Raw genomic sequence first — 25,984 nt, 5'->3', positions numbered from 1 at the left:
TTGACAACATTCCTGTTTGTTCTTATCACTTCTGGTCAGGTATGTGAAATATTATGCTTATATCTTAATTAATACTGCTGGTATGTATCTTTACCACCTATTAACTTTAGTTTGTCAAAATATTGCACTCTTTCCTACTTACTAAGTCCTTCTCTATATGATTTAGCAGCTTTTATTCTGTGGTCAGCAGAACAACGTATTCAGTAGTATTTAGGATACTGAAAAAAGCACAAATGTCAGGGCATGTCAAAACATCTCCAGGGCCCCAAAATCCCCTCAGACCAAAGAGGGTTAACCTTGTAATCTATGCTGTTGTTTACATCCGAGTATCTCCAATATGGCCGTGCATCCAGGTAACCGTGACGTGGGTGCAAACCCTCTATTCCCAGTGTGCGTAAAAGAAATCAGAAGAAATAAAGGAAAACAGAGCATCTGATACACTGAAGGAGACCAGCAGTGACACTGTGGGAAGAGAATAAAGGTGACAACGAGAGAGAGAGCAAAAGAAAACAACCAAGTAGTAAAGGCCACCAACAAAAACGTTCAGCACAAAAACCTGGCCCATTTTTCCTATGTCATCCGTCTATTCATTCAAATGCATTAAAAAAAAAATGGCAGATGGGCTGAATAATCACACAAATTTACTCTTGGACATTTGGATACACTTCAGCTCTGGCCATGTGACCAAAAGCATGAATCTTATTGGCTGGTCAGGTTTATTGCCAGTATGATGGAAAAGATTTGACAGGGATAGTTCACCCAAAAACAGAAAATTCTGTTATTAATTACTCATCCTCATGTTGTTCCAAACCCGTAAGAGGAAATTAAGATACTGTAGATGAAATCCGAGAGCTTTTTGACCCTGGATAGACAGCAACACAACTACCACGTTCAAGGCCCAGAAAGATAATAAGGACGTCTTTAATATCCATGTCACATCAGTGGTTCAACCGTAATGTTATGAAGCGATGATAATACATTTTGTGCACAAAGAAAACAAAAACAACAACTTTATTCAACAATTTCGTCAGTGTTAAGAGCTGGGGGGTGAAAACTTTTGAACAGAATGGAGATGTGTACATTTTTCTTATTTTGCCTAAATATCATATTTTTTTCATTTAGTACTGCCCTTCAGAGGCTACAGGAGATAGTTACATGCTTCCCAGAAGACAAAATAAGATAAATGTACCCTGATCTTCAAATTCAAAAAGTTTTCACCCCCTCGGCTCTTAATAGATGTTTTTTTCTTCTGGAGGATTAGTAAGCATTTGAATCTTCTGTAATAGTTGCTTAGTTGTCCTCAGTGTGAAAAGATGGATCTCAAAATCATACAGTTATTGTTGGAAAGGGTTCAAATACACAAAAATGTTGGAAAACCAGAGAATTTGTGGGACCTGGAGGATTTTTGTGAAGAACAGCAGCCAGTTTAACTGTTCAGGACAAACAAGGGACTCATGAACAACTATTACTAAACCAAAAAAACACAGCTGTGGATCATTCAGGTAACAACACAGTATTAAGAATCAAGCGGATGTAAACTTTTGAACCGGGTCATTTTTATAAATTCAACTATTATTTTTTCTTGTGGACTATATGTAAACATCGTTTATGTGAAATATCGTATTCAGGTCAGTACTGAATAAACAATAACATGCATATTGTATCTCTGATATTTCTCTTATTTTGGTAAAACAATTAACATTTTGCAGATTCTAAAAGGGGGGTATAAACTTTTGACCCAAGCTGTACATCAGGGTCTTTAGATTGTACAGATACCCACCTCAACGCATTGTAAAAACATTGATTTTACATCGGTCAGACTGCTTTTCCTGTCCAAGTGTGCGCGTCTTGGCTGTTACAAACTTCAAAATTGACCAGACTTAATGGCAATAGTCAAAAGTCTGGCTCTGTGAGACAAACATGTTATTTTAAACACTATCTAACATCAGTATCATTGTTCGGCCGCCACATGTTTTGAAGTTCGGTTCAGTTATTATGTATGCAAATCTAACCTTTCCTTCTCTCGTCTGGCTGTGTGCTCCACACACACACACACAAGCCTGGAAGACACTGTATGTAGGCCAGAACCATTAATGCCATTACTGCCGGTCAGTGCCCAACCACTGTGTGTGTGTGTCTGCCTCTAATTTGAGTGTGCTAACTGTATGCGGAAACAAGGCATGATAACGTTCATCTACGATGAGGAAACCACGAATGGCAGGACGAAAGTTGCGCTATAGACAATCGAGGAAAAGAGCCTCGGGTGAGTGTGTGTGTGACCCCCCCCTCCAAATGTCCAGTGCTTAGGCCCTAGGGCGCGCTCAGAGAGCCTCATTATGGAAAAGAATGACAGCTTGCTGTCCAATGTGGGTCAAATGTGAATCAAATTATTTCAAATGCTGACAGCCCATTCAGGTACAGCTGCTTAGACACTAGAAATTAATGTTCTAGCCGACAGGATTGCACAAACATTAGACTGTTTAAAATAGGACATCTAGCATGTGTCATACTCTCCAATTATGCTTTATTACCGAGACTGAGAGTTGAAGAGCAGGTCTTGCGCTAGGGGTTGGGTTGATTTGTCCCGACTGGCACTGAGAAGCTACTGGATATCTGTGTCTGCCTGTCCGTCTCTGTGGAGTGATGCTGCGCTGCATTACCTGCACCATAAAGCATTTCCTCACCCTAAACTGCCTTTGTGAGGTAACGTCTGGCTATGGCAGCCCGATCGAGACGCTGTGTCCATGACTGAGTGAACAGCAAATCAAACGCAGTTGCTGTTGATTTAATGCGCTCTATTGTTTTCGTAAGAGGCAGACGTTTGTTATAATGAGATGGAAAGCGAATGTTTTGCATTTTGTATCGGCTGTTCAAAACTTAGTGAGCTGCGTGTTGCCAAATAACATATTCTAAAGGAATGAAAGCAGAAATCAATTAAAAAATGGTCATGGACAGACAATGATCAAGGACAGACTCTCAGTCTCCATCTGTTTGTCTTTCTGTCTCTCTGTCTACACCAGACAAACCTATATTCTGAGATGTTTCTATTCTTACGAAAAAATGAAAAGACACAAATAAGATGATTGTTGAAATACAGTGCTATACAAAAATGGTTCTATATCAGGATATTTTTCTGGATAAAATTACTACAAAACATTTTTATTCTTATTTTATTTCAATTGGGAAAGAAAAAATTACTTAATCCAAAGTTTTATTTTATACAATTTTGTGTCAAATAATATTATATTGTAAGAATGTTCAGATATTTTCACTTGTGCTGTGAAATGATCACATCCAAATTAAGTTTTTGTTTACATAATATATGTGTGTGTACTGTGTATATTTTATTACTAGTGCTGGACAATGATTAATCGCATCCAAAATATAATATATGTGTGTGTACTATATAAATTTTAGTGCTGGGCAACAATTAATTGCAATTAATCGCATCAAAAATAAAAGTTTTTGTTTATGTATGTGTGTGAGCTGTGTATATTTATTATTAGTGCTCTGCAACGACTAATCACATCCAAAATAAAAGTTTTTGTTTATATAATATAGTGCTGGGCAATGATTATTTGTGATTAATCGTATCCAAAATAAAAATTTTTGTTTATATAATATAGCGCTGAGCGTCAATTAATCACGTTTAATTGCATCCAAAATAAAAGTTTTTGTTTATATAATATAGTGCTCGGCAATGATTATTCGTGATTAATTTCATCCAAAATAAAAGATTTTGTTTATATAATATATGTGTGTGTACTGTGTATATTTATTATGTAGCTATATATAAAAACACACACATACAGTGTATATTTTGAAAATATTTACATGGACACATTTATATTCATATAATTGATTATATAAATATATTTAATATATAAACTTAACATATTTTTCGTAAATATATACATGCATGTGTGTGTATTTATATATGCATAATAAATATACACAATACACACATTATATAAACAAAAACTTTTATTTTGAATGCGATTAATTGCGATTAATCGTTGCCCAGCACTTTTTATATATATGTATATATAAAGACACACGCATGTATGTATTTAAGAAAAATGTTATGTTTATATAATAAATATATTTATATATAAAATAAATTATATGAATTCAAATACAATACTGTCTGTGTGTGTACATTATAAATATAAACAGTAGACATGTTTATATTTATATTGTATTGTAATATTGTAATATATTATTATGTAAACAAAAACATTAATTTTGGATGTGATTAATCGCGATTGATTGTTCGACATAACTAATTTTCAATTACAAATACTATAAAATTTAGCACAACCAGATAAGTTTATTAAGATAAGTTTAATGAGAAATTATTGATTTTATATTAAAATCTGAGAAGCATCATACACATGCAGACATTTTAATTTAATCTCTCTATGAGAAACAATTCAGATACTTAAAAGATTTGTCATTTTCCTCTCCTCTGAGAACAGGTAGAGTTACGTTCCCACTCTTTATATGGAGAACTAAGAGCCAAAAATGAAAGAACACACCAAATTCCTTCCCTCGCTCATTCTTCCTCTCTTTTATCCTCTCACCACAGACTCCGTCCAGTCGGCTCTGTGTTTGTCCAGATTCAGGCCAGAAACACTCGGGTTTCCTGTTGGTCAATTTCAGTGACTGAACAGTGTGCTTTCTAAAAATTACTGTCCCTCTCTCATTTGGTGGTTAGAATATGAAGAAATTGGTCTTAACACCTAGACTGTTTTGTCTACAAAACTGATCTTGGTCCAGTGAAGAATTTACAGCCTCCCCTTGTCTCATTTCCTCCAATTTTATGACAGGGAGAGAAATGTTCTTGTTAAAAAAAAAAAAAAATGTGGTTAAAGACTTTTTCGCTGACAGAAAATCAAAAATACACTGACTATATACATTAGACTACTTAAATCTGCTTTATATGGTGACATATAGGTCATATCGTAAAAGTTGAACAGAAAAGCATAATGTACTTAACCCAAAATAAATTCATTCTTGTTAAATACAGAATTTTACTGTGAATTATGAGGTAATTCGTACTTTTTACTTACAGAAAATGATAATACTGTCTTGATAAACCTACAATTTTCACCATATATGGTTAGATAACTAACTCATTAACAGTTTTTTTTGCTTTCCTACATTTTTCTTTCTGTTCAAATGACTAACATTCTTGACACTGGACATAAAACAGTCTGCTCATCTTTCCCTTTGTTTCTCTTTCAGTGTTTCCCTCACTTTATGGTTGGCCGGACCCCCACCTTTTGTGTGAATAAATAAAGCCTGAATAATGGGCTCCATATGTAAGAGGCATTGAAAACAGTCTCTGTCTTAGTGGGGATACGCAAAACTATGCTTTGATGAGGTAAATGAGTTTGTGTTTGGGAGAGTCAGAAAGAGTGAAAAATGTGTGCATGTGAACGCAAAGTCCCGAGGGCTCTTAAACAGGAAGTGTTGATGCTGCTCTGTGGAACAGAGGGCTCAAGAGGAGGCGTGAAGCCCAACAAAAGCATAAAACACGTTGTGTATTTGTGTGTGAGTGTGTCATTTGACCTCAGTCTTGCGCCTGAGCCATGGGGCGTCCGAGACGGGGGTGTAGATGGATGTGGGGCCATTTTAGTATGTTGTTATTGCTACATTATATTTAAAACAAATACTGTGGCTCCCTTAGATGGTAATGGACATGAATTACTTACAAAATAGCTTATAAATTCCAGAGGTATGCTTAGCAAGCCCTGTATTTAACCGCCTAGCAGTTTTGGTTAGTGAACGAGTGGTGTTTAAAGTTGGCGAGTTTCTTGCCGACTTCCAATGGTGCCCATGAAGATCTGGAATTAAAGGGCCTGTTGCTAAAGTATGTAGGGCGCTAGGATACAGACAGACCAAGGTGATGGGTTCAGACACTCATGTGCGCAGGCAGCCGGGTGGAAAGACAGACATCTCCCCTGGCGTCTGCAAGGCTGCAAGCTTTGTCTCCTGCCCTTTTCCATTTTTCTGGACTTCTCGCTTTCAGTCCGCTGCTCCCTTTGAGTCTTAAGCAGGTCTAAATAGAAATGACTTTTTCTGCATTGATTTGGGAGGACGGAATACACAGAATGATGTGTTGAATGATGTTAAAAATACAGAAAAAAAAGAATTTGCCAGACTTTGTTAATAGATGAGCTACTCGAGGCCTCCTTTTTATATAATATGTAAACATATTATATAAATATAGTAAATTTTAAAAATTACATTTATTAAAAAGATGCTTAAAACGGCGTGGACATATTTTTTCTCATCCACTGGTGAGTCTCCGTCAGTGGTAATTTAGTCATCCATCAGCTGTAATTCAGTAACCAGTATGATTTATTCAAAGCCTGAGTCTTTTTGATTGATTCCTTAAATGAACTGGCTCAAATGAGTCATTTGTTTGAAGAATGAATTTCAACTTGTGTTAAAAGAAGCTGAGAATACTACATTCTTAAAGGGACAGTTCACCCAAAAATTAAAATGACCCCTTGACAAGCCGTTGTAGGTGTATATGACTTTCTGTTTTCAGATGAATACAATCAGAGTTATATGAATAAATGCTCTGGCTCTATCAAGCTTTATAATGGCAGTGAATGGGTTTTTAGACTTTAAAGTCTGAAAAATTGCATCCATCCATCATAAAAGTGGTCTAAACGGCTCCAGGAGGTCAACAAAGGCCTTCTGAAGCAAATCAATGCATTTGTGTAAGAAAAATATCCATATTTACAACTTTAAAAATGATAATATCTAGAGTCTGCTAACTGTCGACACACAATGCCTACATTGTGCATTATCCGCTGTAGCGCCACTCTCTCGTGAATGCGTGTACAACAGTTAGTGGAAGCTAGAGATTATGGGTATTATGGGTAAATATGGATATTTTTACAAAAATGCAATGCTTTGCTTTAAAATGCCTCTCTGGAGCAGTGTGGAGTACTTTTTATGATGGATGGATGCACTTTTCTGGGCTTCGAAATCTCAACACCCATTCACTGCCATTATAAAGCTTGGAAGAGCCAGGACATTTTTAATATAACTCCAACTGCAATCATCTGAAACTCATCTAGGATGGCTTGAGGGTGGGTAAATCATGAGTAATTTTCATTTTTGAGTGAACTATTCCTTTAATGGCAGCTGAAATCAGACTAGTAACCAATAAACATTATAAGGGATGTGGTCCCCCCAAACATCAGCTGCCACTTAATACCGACCAATACTAGATACAGATTCGTGATTTTTTACTTTTTGTCTTTCCCTATAATGAATAAAATATTTACTAAATTAATTTGTGTTAACTGATATGTGTTTCCACAGGCACAGATTCCATGTGGTCCTGTTCATGATGTGTTAAACATTAATGATGGAATCAAACAATCCCCCACATCCATCAAGCGAGCAGCTTGTCACTTCTTTTGGTGCTCAGTGGCACTCATCCCAGGTAGAGGAAGTCACGCTTCACGGGCCTGCACTTCCTCTCACCCTCAGCCGTGCGTCAGGGGGCCTGACCCCGGACAGACGCCCTCCCATGCGTAGCCCCCTACAGAGACGGCAGGAGGGAGTAAAACTGTGATCTAGGGAGAGTGACAGGGCTGTAGCATAATTCAATAACACTAATCCCCAATGAATGGACAAAGAGGCTAGAAAAAAAGGGGGGCGGATGAACCGAGCATACCCTGACAGACCCGGAGGCACGGGGATGCCTGGGGAACGGGTGCAGCTGACACATGCCTAAAAGGAGGGGTAAAGGGGTGGAAGTGGGAGGGGGGGATTTTTTTGGTGGGTAGTTTTGGGGTCCAGCTGGCTTGCAGTCAGCCTAGTGAATTATTGCCCATGACTGCTGAGTCTGTCTGCATGAATGTGTACCCATCTATCTGTGTGTGCAAGGCTTTCATATCAATCGATCATCATTTCAACTGATCAATCTCCCGTCCTCTAACTCACAGTAGCTCATTGACCTTTGATCCCAGTGCCGGAACCAATATCATTATTGCCTACGAAGTCTCTTCCTACTTCCTGCACACGCATTTTGTATGGAAATGAACGTATGACATATGTGCAAACGCACACAGCTGACCAACCCTCTCAATTCCGTTTCGTTCATTTTGACTGATGTGAGATCAAAACAATACACGGTTTGTGCAGCCATTAAATCGGTCGGTCACACAAACATGGACTGCAAACGTTCTGGCTTCACTTGACTGCTCAGTGATTAATCAGAGCAGGCCGTCTGACCGCTCAATCTAATCTGCACACAAATACACACAAAATCAACATATGACACAAACAAGGGCTGAAATAGAATCACAGAGCATTCCACCTGTGAGCCATGACCGAAAAACTGATTAAATTAGTGATAATAAATACGCATTTGAAATTGAAAATACTTTACAGCCTTGCAGTTTTTACGTTAATTAACATGTCATGCAATCTGATGAAAAATTCAACAACTTCTGTGGTAAAAATACTACTACTCTATATCTCTGATGAGAGCTAATAGACTCATGGTCATGAGACATGGTAGAGACAGACACATCAGACAATCTCTCTGTCTCTCTGCTTCAGCCTAGAGAAAACAAAATGAATTTATCAGACTTCATCCACAGACAAGCTCCCCGGGGCTTCTGCTCACATGGCTGATGTAATTTTGTGTGGAGTGCGTGTATGTGTGTCAATGTTTCCCGCAGTATTTTGTCCTAAACAGAACATACAATGCTATTTTTGTAACATTTTGTCATTTTCATATAAATATTTAGCCAGCGTGTCAAACCTTAGTTAATTTCCCTCTCTGACTGATTCAGACACAAAAATGAGTTTGTGAGTCATATTGATTGATTCCTTAACAGAACCAGCTCATAAGAGTCCTTTGTTTGTGAATCAGACTAGTCTTTTATTCTCGAATCTTCTAATTTTATTAAAGTACTCATTCGAAAAATGTAGAGTAACCGGCAAAATACAGGAAGTGGTGCATTCCATGGGCGAGAATCCATTAAACACATTATTAGACCGCTTTCCCAGGCTGAATGATATATTAAACCTATTTAACAAAGCATAATGCTATCGTGAATTCACAAATGCTACGATTCAATTAAATAAATGTATGCGCATTATTTATTTACATGTGTGTAGGTTACGTATGTAACAGAGCTCAGCTCTGTTCACAGTAAATGCTGCTCTACATAAAAAGTTAGCATTTACATGTGTGGAGGAGCTCGAACTCCATCTCTGCATATTGTTGTGAGCTTGGGTTTATCATAACGTTCATCTGGGAACGCAACATGCACCATTTCATCAGATTTGTAAGGTAAATCATTTATGTACCTACGCAAACACAGAAGAATACATCAGTATCTTTCTTAATATGCTACCTATCCATCATTTCAAAATAAAAGGTTATGATGTTTTGATGTCCCCATATTCAAGAAATGACAGTGACTGTAGCTTTTCTGTCATAAATAAATGGCCAAATATTAAAGATTAAATGGACATTTTAATTAAATGTTGTTTTGTCAATATTAAACAAGGATTAGAGGAAGCTGTAAAGTTTAAAAACAATCATCAGGCTTTTAGCACCCTATGAAGGCATTTGTTATAATGCATAACATATGTTAGCTCTATTGTTTATAAAACATTATGTATTTTACAGTTTTGTTCAATAAAACCATATAATTACTTGCTTTTGATACTTGATTTGAATTAATTATTATTTCCTCATTGCTATTATATATGTATTTTAAAGAGCAGGTCATATGGGTTTTCGAAAAATATCTTTTTTGCAGATTGTAATGTGAACAGTCTGCAAAGTTGTTAATCCAAAAAGTGCATTATACATTAAGATATTGTCTCTCAAAAGAAAGAATTGACTCAGAATCACCTTAACAAGTCGTCATATTTTCAAATCTTTTGCTTGTTACCAATCTATGTCACTCGGTAACACATTAGCTTAATCCTTGCCTTCCCGCAAAATAGTCTGACCTGCCCACAAACACTTCCACTAGTTAGTGTGTTAACATCACGTCAAGAACACGTTGTAAAACCGAGTTTTTGGCTTTTATCTTTGTTGTAATCTTCTTTATTTGGACCAACAAGCGTCTTTGAACCACAACCTGTAAGTACGATTGATACATTATGTGTACATTTTCAATTGAGTGCTCAAAATATCTCTAAACTTTAGCTGTAGGCACAATTCGCTTGCATAAGTGTTAAACAAAATGTCATGATTTTAAGAACGGATTTGAGCACTGTATTACTGTTTTATGTAAAGGTGCAGGGTGCAGGGTTTTCGCAACAAACCTGCCCAATTGCTACTCAAAACTAGCCCAATCACGTTTCGAGTCCCCTGTTAAAAGTCGCATTCCAGGGGCTCAATATGATGTTATTGGGGTCGCTTTGACCCATGGACATCAAAAACAACTGCAGACTTTGCAACACAGATGGTAGCGCTCGCTAACTTGCTCAAGCACTCCTCTCCGTACCAATCACAACAGACTTGGCCAGCTGACCAATCAGAGCAGAGTATACTATAGAAAGGAAGGGTTTACAGACATTTTTTAATACTGCATAACGAACCTTTTGAAATCAGTGACAAATGACTCCATGTATAAATGTATATTCTAGAAAATTACAATGTTTTCTGACCTTATATGCATTTAAACGTATTGTAAGGGACTCCAAACACAATATTAGGACACTTTAAAAAACCATCTGACAAAAAATCTATAAAAAAATCAATTGTAATTATCAGATTACTCAATTATTCGATTACCAAAATAATTATTATTAATTATTATATTTTTAAAAAACAGATTCCTTTTGGTTTTAGCAGAAACAGAAACTCTGGTGTGTGTGTTCATGTGCATTAAAAAAACAACAAGGGCAAATATGTTTTCAGCGTCCCTTACAATGTAAACCAAGAGTGAATCTACTCTGAGTCATATACACAATGAGACTGTGCCATCTTTACAGTTTAAATAAAATTGTGAAACGGTAGGCGATCCACAATTGATACGCCACAAAAATTCACACAGTGGACAGCAAAAGCTGTTATTAACAGTGGAGACTGGAAGACTATTCGAACGCCATTGCGGCTTTACTCGGAAACAACGTGCCAGTGTGAGGTATGCGCAAAACACTGCTAATGCAATCACAACTCCATTTACAGCTTTGTTGAGTGAACAACATCTTTAATAGTGTACTGTAAAAAACATTCAACCCAACTGCTGAGCTGTTTTCTTGTTTTATATAGCTAAACAATACTTGCCCACTAGGCCTGAGTGTTATGCATACAAGTACGAGGGCAGGAAAGAAAACCACACTTTTGAGAGCCGACAGCTGCAAAATCTCAACGGCAGCTCCTCTGGCTTCAGTAACGGCTGCGAAGTTGATATTGCATGTGAGGGAGATAGAGTCATGGTTCCTCTTGAGGACCCTGCCGAAGGCCAGACTTTACATACTTCAGCCATGAGAGAACTTCCTCTTTCAGAAAGAAAGAGCAACAGAGAGGGAAGAAACAAAGAGGGATGGTTTACAAAAACAGGGCTTTACCACATAATTACAGCTGTGAGAACAATTCCATCCAGGAGGCCGTCTGACAGCTCTTTAGCTGAGCAAGCACTCTTTATAACCTTAAAAAATATCCAAGATAAAAACCAAAAACATTTCACAACATTTGGGCTGTATTTACAATGTCACCCAGTTCAAGATTTACAGATTTGATCTCGTTGCACACATTTAAACAATAAAATACAGGCGTAAAAATAAAACAAACAAATTTTTAATATAACATTATAATTCATAATATATAAATAATTTAAATAATATTATTATACAGTTTAACATTTTAATTATATAACATAATTATACTGTTTACAAAGTTATATGATAATAATAATAATAATAATAATAATAATAATAATGAAAATTAATAATTTAATTTATATAACAAAGAAAACCTAAAATAAAATTATACATTTTTAATAATTACAAAAAGTAATTATAAAGTCTGGCTGGTGGCCACATATAATTTTAATTATTATATAATAATATAATAACAATTATTATTACATATAATAACAATAAAACAAACATATCTTTAATATAACATTATAATTCATAATATATGAATAATTTTTAGAATAACAGTTTAAGAATTCAATTATGTAAAAATAATTATACCATTTACAAAGTTATATATTATAATGATAATAGTAATATTGAATATTAATAATTTAGTTTCTATAATTTAAAAAAAAAATTAAAATAAAATTCTAAATTTTTAATAATTACAAAAAATAATTATAAAGTCTGGCTGGTGACCATTATATCATTTAACATATATTTAATATAATATTATAATTTATAATATATGAATAATTGTAATACGTTTAAGATTTCAATTATGTAAAAACAATTATACAATTCACAATATTAAATATAATAATGATTTTGAATATTATTAATTTAATTTATATAATAAGAAAATTAAATCTAAAATTATATTATATATTACATATTTTTAATAATTAAAAAATACAGTCTGGTTGGTGGCCATATGTAATAATAATAATAATAATAATAATAATATATATATATATATATATATATATATATATATATAAATCATTTGTAATAATAGCTGTTGTTATATTACTATATAATAATTATATATATATATATATATATATAATTATTAATATTATTATTATCATTATTATATATTATATATGCACACATCTCTAGTGAAACCAAATTACTATTGTGCAACTTCTATTACAAGGACTACATGATCCAGAGTAAAACATATGTATCAGAGCTATATTGGATCTGCGCATTGCTGCTTCTACTGAAATGTGTGTTTCACTTAAAGCCTTCATAATACAGCACTAGTTTCTGAACAAGGTCATTTCAGGGAGTCGTGGATCAAGCGAGCCCTTTTAACACATTCTCTTTGAGAGAACGCAGCCGTACAAGATTTCTCAGCCTAATCTCTGAGGCCTGTCTGACTGATGCTTGAGCAGTCAGGTCTATTGCTTGAACACCGACAGCAGTCCAAATTGTTGCAGATGTTGACTTTGAGGGCTACGATATTCCGTAAGTAATCTCTTTCCTGTGGGAACCTGTAAGTCTGTCTGCGTCTTGTTAAAAGACAAAAAACACGCTCAGGTACACGCATCTTCGTGAGTCATGGTTACATGCACATACAAAGTCCTGACTGTCAAGAAGTCTACTTGTTACCTGCACCGTGAACAAACAGGTAAAGCCGTAGCATAGCCTCCGGGTCTGTCCTCATGGAAACCGGCAGTAATGAGTCAGTCTGGAGGCTTACGGTGGAGCTGGGAAACGGAGTCGAACAATGACCCCACAAGGCCAGAAAGCACACAGTAGATCTAAAGATGGCCAGTGAAGCAAGTTGCCCAAGTCACAAAGAAAAGGGCAGAAAAGAATCATCTTTTACCAGCTTAAGGTTCATGATAAAATGATTTGTCTGGGTTTCCCACCCATCTAAACATTCCCAGAATAATTGGCGCTTGTGGAAACACGGCCAGACTGTGCTTTTAGGTTTTATCAATCAAAAAAGCATATCTAGAAGTGAAAAGACTGACAGACATGTGGAGGCAAAGCACAGCTATGCCTTCTAAACAAACACCCTCATGACTGGTACAACAGCTACTGTAAGCACACATCAGTCAAGAGGAGACTTCAAAAGAATGCTTTAGGAAAAATACGTAAAAAAATAAATAAAATAAAATAAAATAAAATAATGATGTACTATATTTTTAATATGCATTTTATTTAATATATTTTTTATACTTAATTTTTACAATCATAATTTTTTTTTTTATAATTTATATTATAATATATTTATTTAATAATTTATTTAAAGTTGTGTCAGATGTAATAAGATAAGCAGTTGTTGTAATATTATATTATATTATACTTGCATTAACGCAACAGCTATACTTTCTAAGGAACACCATGACTGGCAGTTAAAAAAGGCAATAATATAACATTAATGTATACGTAAAAATAATTATAAGAATTTATTAGGTTTGTTCAGAAGCAGAAAGGTTATATTATTGTAAATTATTATAATATACAGCATAAAAAATAAAATAAAATAAAATAAAATAAAATAATAAAATTGCATCTGCATGTCAACACAACAATGCTTTCTAAACACACCCTTGTAACTGGTAGTGAAAAAAAGTGCAATACGCAATTTAATATAACACTGATGTTTTTGTTTTTAGTAAATTATAGTAAATTATAGTAATAAATTATAGTAAACTATTATAATACAATATAATATAACAGTATAAACAATAAAATAAAATGCATTTTATTTTAATGCATGAATGCATTTTTTTTAAATAATTATAATAATTTATTAGGTGTGGTCTGAAGCAGAAATATAACAGTAAATTATTATAATATATAAACCACAAAATAAAATAATTTAATATAACACTGATGTATTTTTTTATAATTATAATAATTTATTAAGTGTGGTCAAAAAACAAAATAAATTAAAATAAAATCTGGAAATGAAGTCATTCGCATCTGCATGTCAATGCAACAGCTACTCTTTCTAAACAAACACCTTAAAGACTGAAAGTAAAATAGAGAAAAAAGTGCAATATCCATTTAATAACATTAATGTATGTTTTTTAAAATAATTATAAATAATCATTTAAGTGTGGTCAGCAGCAGAAATATATTATAGTAAATCATGAAATGAAATTAAAATTCGCATATATATGTCAATGCAACAGCTATGCTTTCTAAACAACACCCATCACTGGTACAACCACTAAGCACACACGTCAGTCGAGAGGGGAGTTAAAGAGATTTGCTGTGATGTGTCTCGGAAAAAGTGTGCAATGCTCATAACCGTGCCTGAATTGATGTCTTAATTAGACCTCAACTGTTTGCCGCTCCTTTTTAATGAAGAGCAGCAAAATGTCAGGTGCCTGAAGAGGCCTCTGTCTCTTCCTCTCTCTCTTCCACTCTCTCTCTCTCCATCTGCAAATCAACAGCCTCTTAACGGAGAAGAAAATAAATAACCAAAATTGTCATAACCAAACCGTAAGTGCAAAGCCATTCAATTGAAGTATGGAATAAAAATATAATTACCTGAGAAACAATTGCAAGGGAAAAAAAAACAAAAAAAACTTGCGCAGAGGGAGGGCGGGCGGTGGAGACAATGAGACCAAGCACAGGCCTGGGAACGCAGGAAGGGATCAGGATTGAACGGTGAAAGCTGAAAAAAGCAAACTTCAGAAGTACTTACTCAACAATCCTGAAGTTACAAAAAGCACTTTTCTATTGTTCCATGTGGTGTGAGCCAAAAAAGCAAAAAATGGGAAGGATAAAATTGCACTACGTGTACAATATGAAATTCCCTTATGGATAGACAAATGGATGGATTCGCACTTGTTTGAGTCTAAATCAGGCTAATTAGCCCGTTAATGAGATGGCAAATGTCAAGCCCTGCTGGCTACCCGGGTTATGAGGACAGCGCTGGAGGCCATTTTAGGAACGAAAACTCAGCATTTTCTGTTTTAGTCTGTCAAGGGATCCGAAAGAAATCCAGCAGGCATGTACCTGAAACACTTAGCTACATTTCAACACAAGTCTCAACACAGAAACAACAAAGTTTCAACAGAAAACAAATGGAAGACAAACCCTTTTCATACTTGTATAACATGTAATGAGTAAAGAGGTTTTTTGGCTCATTTCCACTGAAGACTTGAACATGTTAAATTAGCTAAAGTATCTGCTCTCATTTTCCGAAATACATTCATTTGTATTGGATTTTTCATTTGGAATAGCGGGATACTTTCTACAGTAGCCATCAAGGATCATCTAACACATCTGAAAGCCTCAGTTTCCCTTTTAAGAAGTCATAACTTGGATAAGGTTTCATGTCTTTGTTATAAAGGAAGCTCAGCAACAGCAAATACCGTTTGGCTCGGACACGAGAACATAAACGGCAAACAAATCCAAGCAAATAAGTAGGCGACTTAAGAGCCTGACAGAGAAGTTGACACTGGAACCTCAGCTTATTTGCACATTACAAGGCCTGTCAGGAGTCGTTGTTTTCCCGTCACTAATCTGAAGGCCAGAAGGTTTCCTTCAGCTGTTCGGGGTGTTATGAGGGGTCCAGCGACAGCTCGTCGACCCCCTTTCACCTCTACAGTAACTCTAACCCGCAATGACACCCAATCCTGACTCTTTTTCTCAATGGATTAGGCTCCTGCCAAGTTCAGACAAATAAACTTTCCACGACTTCAAAATAATGCTTCGCAGAGCCCCTCTGCATGGGGTCTGGCTGTCGTCCATATGGTCCCCCCTTGTGACTTACATTAAGAAGCCGAGCCGTATAATGTGACGGCCTGGAGAACCATTAATTGCAAAATTGAAGCCTGCAGTGGCAATGGTATGCTAATATTCGAAAGTGCACAGAAGAAGAGTCCGGGAGAGAAAAATTCAACAGGACAGTTGGACAAAGAGACAGCGAGGGAAAGTACAGGAAAGAGGTGTAATAAAAGGACCACAGAACTCGGCGGGTAGCCTCAGGTCCCTGGGACACCACGGTGCAGAACACACACACACACTCGAATATTTGGAATAGAAAGATGCTTCAGGCATCAGGAAACAAAAGGGTCAGTGTTGTGGAAAACACTGAGACTGAAATTAAAGTGATGAGCTTCGGTTTCCCACATACACAACCGAAAAAGATGTGAAAAAGATATTTCCGTATGATTTCTATATGATTTCCGCGATGCGGAAAACGTGAGTGGAATCGCAGAATCCAGTCATAAAAATGGAATTTACTCTATAATGCGAAATGTCACGGAATTTGCCGAATTTGGGATGAATAAATCAAAAGTAGGTCAGTACACTTAAATCAAAACGCGACATGGATTAGTGTCTGTAAATATTACACCGCAAAAAGGCTATTTAAATATGAATCCTGCATGTTCTGTGTGTCTATGTGTGAATGGATGTCTGGCGCAGATGCATGGTTTAATTTACTACACACATACTTAAGTGTGCAGTAACACAAACAATCTCTAGAACTGCTCTGAGAGTCACTTCATGAGCATGTTACTGTTTCTTTTGAGAAAAGCTATCATCATAAGGGTCTTCACAGCAGCCCGTCGAAATAAAACTTTGGTTTAACTTGAAGAAATTGTGACAGAAATATACAGTTGAGGTCAAAAGTTTGCAGATTCAGAATCATTAAAAATATTTTATATTACCAAAATAAGAAGGATCATACAGAATGCATGTTGTTGTTTATTTAGTACTGACCTGAACAAGGTATTCCACATTACATATAGTCCAGATGAGAAAATAATAGTTGAATATATAAAAAATTACCCGGTTCAAAATTGTACATTGCCTTGATTCTTAATATTTTGTTGTTACCTGAATGATCCAGAGCTGTTTTTTTGTTTAGTGATAGTTGTTCATGGGTCACTTGTTTGTCCTGAACAGTTAAACTGCCTGTTTTTCTTCAGAAAAATCCTTCAGATCCCACAAATTCTTCGTTTTTTTAGCATTTTTGTGTACCTTTTCCAACAATGACTGTATGATTTTGAGATCCATCTTTTCACAACGAGGACAACTGAGGGACTCGTATGCAACAATTGCAGAAGGTTGAAACGCTCACTGATGCTCCAGAAGGAAAAAAACATGCATTAAGAGGGTGTGAAAACTTTTGAACAGAATGGAAATGAGAACATTTTTCTTATTTTGTCTAAATATCATATTTTTTCATTTAGTACTGCCCTTCAAAAACTACAGGACATAGTTACATGTTTCCCAGAAGACAAAATAAGTTAAATTTAGTCTGTTCTTAAAATTCCAAAAGTTTTCACCCCTGGTTCCTTCTGGAGCATCAGTGAGCATTTGAACCTTCTGTAATAGTTGCATATGAGTCCCTCAGCTGTTCTCAGTGTGAAAAGATGGATCTTAAAATCATACAGTTATTGTTGGAAAGGGTTTAAATACACAAAAATGCTGGAAAACCAAAGAATTTGTTGGACCTGAAGGATTTTTCTGAAGATCATCAGGCAATTTAACTGACTCATGAACAACTATCACTAAACAAAAAAAAAAGCATTTGTGAATCATTCAGGTAACAACACAGTATTACGAATCAAGGGGATGTAAAGTTTTGAACCAGGCCATTTTTATAAATTCCTTAAAAACGTAATTTTTTTAAGCTTTTAATAAATTGCTGTTAAATTGCGTATGTTTCATGATTTCAATTAATTAGACATGATTTTTAGATTTTAAAACAGAGTCTAGAAGAATTACAACAGAAAAAAAAACCTGAATCCAGAAAAAAATTAGAATTTGGGAAAAAATAAAATGGATTTCATAGGGCCCTATATATGGTGCTTTCATACTATAACTTCTGATGCAGAACTCAGGTTTGGTAGCAATCTAACCGAATGTAAAGCATTTATTTTTTCCTGTTGGTACGTTGTGCTTATCTAAGGTTTTCTCCATTTCAGATAGGGCTCAGGACAAATCAAAGGGGCTAAGCTCAGTACAAGCAGCTTATCCAAATGCAGCCTAAACAGGGATTTGTGCTGTTTCATTCAAACAAGATTTATGCTTTTCACTGGCAATTATTACGCACATGCACTCTCAGTGCAGAAGTTGAAGCAAATCAGTCGACGACTTAAACGGACAGATGTACACGTGCCATCCCATGTGCAGAAAAAAAAAAAAACAATCGGATCGGCTTAGAGACCATCAGCCATCAATCAAATAACTGAGCAAACATGGGGCTGTTGAAAAGCATGATGATGCAGTTAAACATTTTGTTCTGCATTCTGATGCCATAAATCAGAGAGAAATAGCCGTTTTCTGAATTTGCACTGTTTGTGATGCTGACACAATAGCTGTAAAACCAAAACCTCAGTAGAAATACAGTGGCATTCAGCAGTTAGGGCAATGCAATCTCTTTCGGGTCAAGTGCATTGTGGGATTTGTAGTCCCAGTACAACTGGATCAGGAATATGGTCTAATGAGGTTTTGTATGACAAAAATGTCAATTCTGTCATCATTTACTCAAACTCATGTCATTCCAAACCTGTTTGTTTCCTTTTAAAACACAAATGGCAATATTTTGAAGAATGTGTGGATATGGTTTTGGGGACAACATGAGGGTAATTTTCCACTCTCAAAACAAGAAGCCAAGAAAATGCATACTGTGTGAGGAAAAGGATGGAAAACAGACTATTCGAGAGTCTTAAAAAGTTAATGGACCCGTTAGACAAAAAGCTGCTGCGTTTACTGTCTATTTTATGGTTTCTTTATTAGGTCTTTGTGGCTGGCGTGTATAAGCCGAATCAGTTGTTTTGTTCTCAGATACTGTGAAGCCGTTTCTGTTTAGCTGTCTGCGGCTTGTGTGGAGGATGTAGAACAAGAGGAAAGCAGAAATATTTACAAATGCATCCTATAATGATCTCTTGAGGCCCATTTCAGGGTAAAGAGAGCAAAAGAAAAAGAAACGGATAGGCATGGAGAAGAGAAAATGACTAAATTCCTCAGTTCATCCTTTAAAACCCACACTGTCTACTTTAAAATCTGATATGAGATGGCGGTACTGATGCAAAACCCAAATCCCTTCTAAAGCCGAGTAGAAAGAGCAGGCTGGAAATACAGACGAGCGAGAGAGCGAAGTAAAAACAGAGACAGACAACACATGCCTGCAGAGTAAATATATTGTTTTCCTCCTCTGACAGTCGATGATGATTCTTTTATAGGGGAAGTCATTGTGGTCTGAAAGGAGAAACAATTTCCTCTACATCTCACAAGGCAACAATAGCAGGCAGCGCAACCGCTCTACAGCTAAAGCCATGCTGCTTTCAATGCTGCCATTGTTGGTTACATGATCCCAGTGGTCTACATTTTTTTCATGTAGACGTTATTGTTGGGCCTTGTCCTCTTCCATGGTCTTGCTTATAAAATAACTGTCTGGGGCCAACAAGCTGTCCTCTATAAACTTTGAATAGAGATACAAAATTAAAAAACAAAAGAGAATTTTTCAATATTTTAAAAAATATATATTTTTCAATATAACTTGAATAAAGATACAAAATAACAAAACAGAAGAGGATTTCTTCAATATTTGTTAAAATTATTTTCCAATATAGTTTGAATAAAGATACAAAATAACAAAACAAAAGAGGATTTCTTCAATACTTGTTCAATATTTTCTTTCAAACTATCAATATGTCTGAGCAATACACATATACACAAAAACATACACACATAGTTTTGAAACACATTCATAAATTAGATTTTTATATTCAGGATTAGTACTTTTAGATTTGGATTTTTATATCATAATATAAATTATTAGACTATATTATATTTATTTGTCCAGATATTTTCTTCATTTGTTTGGCACACAGTAATATACACAATATTATATTAATAAATGTAACAAAATATATAAATAAACATCTAAAGTGAAAATAAATAAATATTATAAAACCAAGAAATCTAGAATTAATATACACGTTTAATATAACTAATATACAAATTTATTCAGAATGTATTTATTTAAATATTGTATATTATATACTAAATAAACCCAAAATATAAACCAAATACATAAAACCAAATAAATACAAAATAAATATACAAATCATTTATTTATTTATTTATTTATTTCTATCTAAATACAGAATTACTATATAATTTTTTAAATATACAAATGTATTTAGAATATTTAAATTACAAAATATAATATAATATAATATAAAATAATATCATATCATATCATATCATATCATATCATATCATATCATATCATATCATATAAACCACATAAAACCAAACCAAATAAATAAATACATTGATTTTATTTATTAAATTATTTGCATTTATTTATTCAGAATGTATTTATTTAAATAATAAATATTTATGTGTATATATATGTATATATATATACACACACACACATTTACATTTACTCATTTAAAAGACACTTTTATCCAAAGCGACTAACAAATGAGGACAATAGAAGCAATCAAAAAAACAAAAGAACAATAATATGTTAAGCGCTGTGACAAGTCTCAGTTAGTCTTCTTTTTAATAATAAATAAAAAGGAAACAAGTAGATAGAATAGAAAAACAACAGAGGATCAATTTTTTTTTTTTTAAATGGAATGGAAAAATTCTTTAGAATAGACTAGAAATACAACAGAGAGTGCTAGTGTCAAGTGTAGAAGGAAGAGATGTGTTTTTATAAAATGTTTTCCTTTGTTTGGCCTATAATAATGTATATAAACTCCTCCATTTCTTGTCTTGAAGCACAAATGGGTAAAATTATGATAACAATTATGTTAATTACAGAAAATTATGACATAGGAAGTCAGAACAACTTATGTACAAAGAGTCCTTAATCATCATTGGATAGCCAACATAAAGACAGAAAGAGACAAAAAAGAAAGAACAAGAAAGTCAGCATTTGAGTGCTTGAAACCTGATCTTGTGCAACACAGTTAATCTTATCTCTGTCACGCCGCTCAGTGTGACCCTGTCTAAAGCAGACAGCGCTCTGGAGAGAGAGTAGCCCAAACATCAGACAGATCTCATTACACGGGGGCAACCCAGGAAGCCAAGACTGTCACCCGATCCACCGCACACCTTTCAGCTCTCACACTCCGCGTCAAAACACCACATACCTGCAGGGGAGGAGAGGACGGGATGCATTCTGTCGCTAGTTAGACAATTTACACAACTCTGATTTGAAGCTACTGCATAATGAAAGTGGTTCAAGTGCAGCTGAATTGTGTTCTGTCTTAATTGGCTCTGTGGGGGAAATTTCAGAGAAAATATCTCTAAAAGCCTTCACAGAATATCAGGGAGATATCGGGCCAGTGTGGCTTCACTGACGCCCGGGGAGCGTATAGACAGCGATTGAACTGATGATGGAGCTTTCTCTGGGTTTACTCAGCCCGAGGGGCAGCTGTTTACTAGCTCTCCATGAGGGCGACAGAAAAACAAACTACGGGTCAGGGTCCAAATCTACACACTATAACCCCCCACACACACAGCCTGTGGGTCTGGACCCCCTGCCGGACCAGCAGCTGCTTTGAGCCAAGCCAAACTGTGTGTGCCAAAGACACCAACAACACCGATCCAACAATCTTTGCATACATTTACACAAACATACAAAGGTGTTGGCATGTTTTTAGTACATTAATACTTTGCTTACTCTTTGGTAATACCATGGTATACTTTAAAATACAGTTTAGGTTAAAAGTTTACATACACCTTGCAGAATCTGCAAATTTTACTTGATACTTTTTTATTTAGTACTGACCTGAATAAAATATTTCACATACAAGACAATTACATATAGTCGACAAGAGAAAATAATAGCTGAATGTATAAAAATAACTTGATTCTGAATGAATTGATTCTACTGTGTTCTTACCTGAATGACACAAATTCTTGTTTTTTTTCAGCATTTTTGTGTGTTTGAACCCTTTCCAACAATGACTGTATGATTTTGATATCCATCTTTTAACACTGAGGACAACTATGCTCACTGATGCTTCATAAGGAAAAAGAAGCTGGGGGGGTGTAAACTTTCGAACAGAATGAAGATGTTTACATTTTTCTCATTTTGCCTAAATATCATATCTTTTCATTTAGCACTGCCCCTCAGAAGCTACAGAAGATACTTACATGTTTCCCAGAAGACAAAATAAGTTTAATTTAATAGTGATCTTTAAATTTCAAAAGTTTTCACCCCTCTCTCTTAATACATCATGTTTCCTTATGACGCATCAGTGAGCGTTTGAACCTTCTGTAATAGTTGCATATGAGTCCCTCAGTTGTCCTCAGTGTGAAAAGATGGATTTCAAAATCATACAGTTATCACGAACATCAAAAAAAAAAAGTATGTTAACTTTTTGACTGATGTTTATACATTCAACTACTATTTTCTCTTGTGGACTATATGTAACTTTTATTCTAAATATCTTATTCAGGTCAGTACTAAATTATTTTAGTAAAATAATAACATTTTGCAGATTCTGCAAGGTGTATGTAAACTTTTGACCTCAACTGTATTGTGTAAAACCATGTATATGCCATAGCACATAGATACAGTAACTATTTCATACAACAGCATACATTAAAAGTACCATGGTATTAACATTTGACACCATTACCACTGTACTTTACTAAAGGCCCAAAAGGCTCATTTTCAAATCCACTTATAACCAATCACAAGTAACATATCGTATGTTTCATGCTCTGAATATAAACATCTTGCACACTTGGCTGTAACCGCATGGCTGCCCTTGTATGGCCTCTTGAGAAAGTGCTGTGATGGCGTTGCACCGGAGGTGATTAACGTTTAATGGATGACATCAGTGCCAGCAATGTTAGCCCTGTTAGTATAGAAAACGTATCCAAACCCACCAAGTCTTTCACTGGGACAGGACATTAACCTCACATGCCACTTCTTATTAAATATTATACACCACACTCCCAAATACATAAACAGACCTACCCACGTTGTAACCCAGTACTTGGCATTTCCTGTCTCTCTCTCTGATTGTGTAATGGGATTACATGGCCCTGACCTTGCTCCGTGCACTAGCGCTCCTGTTGCCCTCTGGACTGACTCACCGGCAAAACATAATGAAAAAGCCCAAAGCCGGCAGTGGCGAGAAAGAGCTACTCACACGGGATTCCAAATGAGAACCACCAAGAGAAATATCTCATCTGGGAGAACAAGAGCAAACGGATGTCTGATGTAGCTTAAAGGGATAGTTCAAATAAAAATGAAAATTCTGTCATTAATTAGTCAACCTCATGTCGTTCCAAACCTGTAAGACCTTCGTTCATCTTTGGAACACAAATTAAGATATTTCTGATGAAATCCGAGAGCTTTCTGACCCTGCATAGACAGCAATGCAATTTTCATTTTTGGGTCAACTATCCCTTTAACATTGTAGTGTGTTATTTTTATTCCTTTTGGAATAATATGCACTGATGAATTGTGCACAGTCAGACCAGAAACATGTATTAGGAAAGCAAACCAGATCCATTGTCATGTTTCCACACTGACTTCAAGATCCCAGAGTAAATAAAACAAGAGTTATTAAGTTGCGAAGCACAGCATTATTAGGGAATTTGCAGGCAAGTAAGCATTTCCTTTTCCTGCTAGTCTAAATGACTGGAAGTGCATTTGGGATGCATGAACGAGGTGAGGCTGTCAGTCCGCATTAGGCGCATGGAAGTGTGACGTCACAGGGAAGTCTGCCACGAGCCAGCCGGCTGAACAGGAGGATGGGGTGGGGGGGTATCTGCACTCGATGCCAAGACGGGATGAAAGGTGGACGCGGAAAAGGGGTGAGGGCCCGGTAATGACTTAGTGAAGGAGACATTATTACCTGACGTTTGAAACATTATCGCACGCTATTAGATAAGTATCAGAATTCATTAGAGATGATGGTGTCTGAATGCTGTCTCATAGGCGATAAAGACAGAGAAAGAGGTGGACAGGCCAAGAGAAGACAGGAAATTGCCAATAACACACTGATATCAGCTAAAAAAAACCCTCTAAAACACCACAAAAATCTCAGAGAACGTATGTTTCATGTAAAGGGCAGATGAGGCAGCTAAACTAAGCCTAGTCACGTGTTACTTCTTTCTAGATGCTTCAAGAAAGTGTTAATGATCTACAGTGAAATTCTGCCGCTATAAACTCTTTTGACGCTAATAATGGCACCAGCAAGCACAATACATCTTGTCAGCTGAAATGAGTTCATAAGTAAGACGTGTAAGATACAAAGCTGCTTTGATTGTTGACACAGTCCAAACAAGATGAAAGTTTCTGAAGGTGTTATTTAAAGTGACAGGGAAAGAAAAGGAGGGAAAATGCTCTCACAAGCACAAACAATGTGTTTTTTGTGTTAAAAAAAACATAATTCAGGCTTTTAGCCAGAAAGCCTCGCTTGAAAGGTACCTGATAAAGCCAGCTTTTCAGAAACGCAACAGCATCAACAAATCGCAGCCCCACACAAACCACTGACGACGGGTGCTTTTGGTTTCCACTCGAGGGAAGCAAGTCTCTTTCTATTCATTGCAAATATTTAGGGACATTCAAACATGTGTTATAATCGGTTCGGAGACTGAGGGTGAGGTAACCAGCTAGCATGATTTTCTATTGTTAGTTGTGTAGCTCACACAGAAGTCTCTTTCAAACTATTCATTTGAACAACAAAATGTGATTGAAACATAAGGAAATGTTGTGTACTACAGAACCCCAAAAAGGTATATATACGAGATGGGAGGAAAAAATATTTTTCAGTGCTTTCTATCGCAATTATATCGTTGGGTAATTATAGTGAATATAAATTGCGGACCACAGGGAGCCACTATAGAGGGTTTGCACTAACGTCACAGTTTGGTCAGTTACCTGGACGCGTGGCCATATTGGAGATACTTTGATGTAATACGTACGAGCACTAGTAATTAGGATATTTCAGCTACCTGACCGGAAATGATAAGAACAAACACAAATGTTGTCAAGATTCTTGCCCTGGAAATCCTGGCTCAGTTTGGTTAAACGAAAACGCCTTTTGTTCCTCAGATAGTTTTTTTTGCACTCTTCTCCTTGATTTGCCCAAAACATGACAGTAATTGACCATTTTCAGCAGTAAAAATCAGCAAAATTTGCAAGTTCTGTTCGGTTCAGTGGCATTATTTAATGTTCAGTGCTGCCAAAATGGCTGATTAGTGACGTGTAGTGAAAACACTCTATTAATAAGCAGGGCATTGAAATTGCTTTTGACTGTGTGTTCGCTTTTTACTTTCACTTTCGAGTTTTGCGATCACACGTACTTCGTGTATAATAGGGAGCCGTGGTACTTACCGCACATCTTACAAGATAAGATGTTTGAGA

The 25,984-nt window shown here is 35.7% G+C and overlaps 1 protein-coding gene across 3 annotated transcripts in view; it reads right to left on the bottom strand.

The window, feature by feature from the left end:
- The window catches only part of plxna2 (plexin A2), a 269,674-nt gene that overhangs the window by 155,721 nt on the left and 87,969 nt on the right, over window positions 1-25,984 (bottom strand). The window contains exon 4 of one of the 3 annotated variants that reach the window (XM_051096154.1): window positions 21,278-21,743. The exons of the other annotated variants lie outside the window; for them this stretch is intronic. Coding sequence (XP_050952111.1) covers window positions 21,654-21,743 — 90 coding nt within the window. The 3' untranslated portion in view covers window positions 21,278-21,653. Of the gene's footprint in view, window positions 1-21,277; window positions 21,744-25,984 lie in introns of those variants that run through there. 3 annotated transcript variants of the gene reach the window in all.

The sequence above is a fragment of the Labeo rohita genome, chromosome 23 (assembly GCF_022985175.1).
Source record: "Labeo rohita strain BAU-BD-2019 chromosome 23, IGBB_LRoh.1.0, whole genome shotgun sequence".
In the NCBI taxonomy this organism is placed as follows: domain Eukaryota; kingdom Metazoa; phylum Chordata; class Actinopteri; order Cypriniformes; family Cyprinidae; genus Labeo; species Labeo rohita.
The sequence above is the reverse complement of the archived record's forward strand: the minus strand, read 5'-3'. Positions and strand labels throughout refer to the sequence as shown.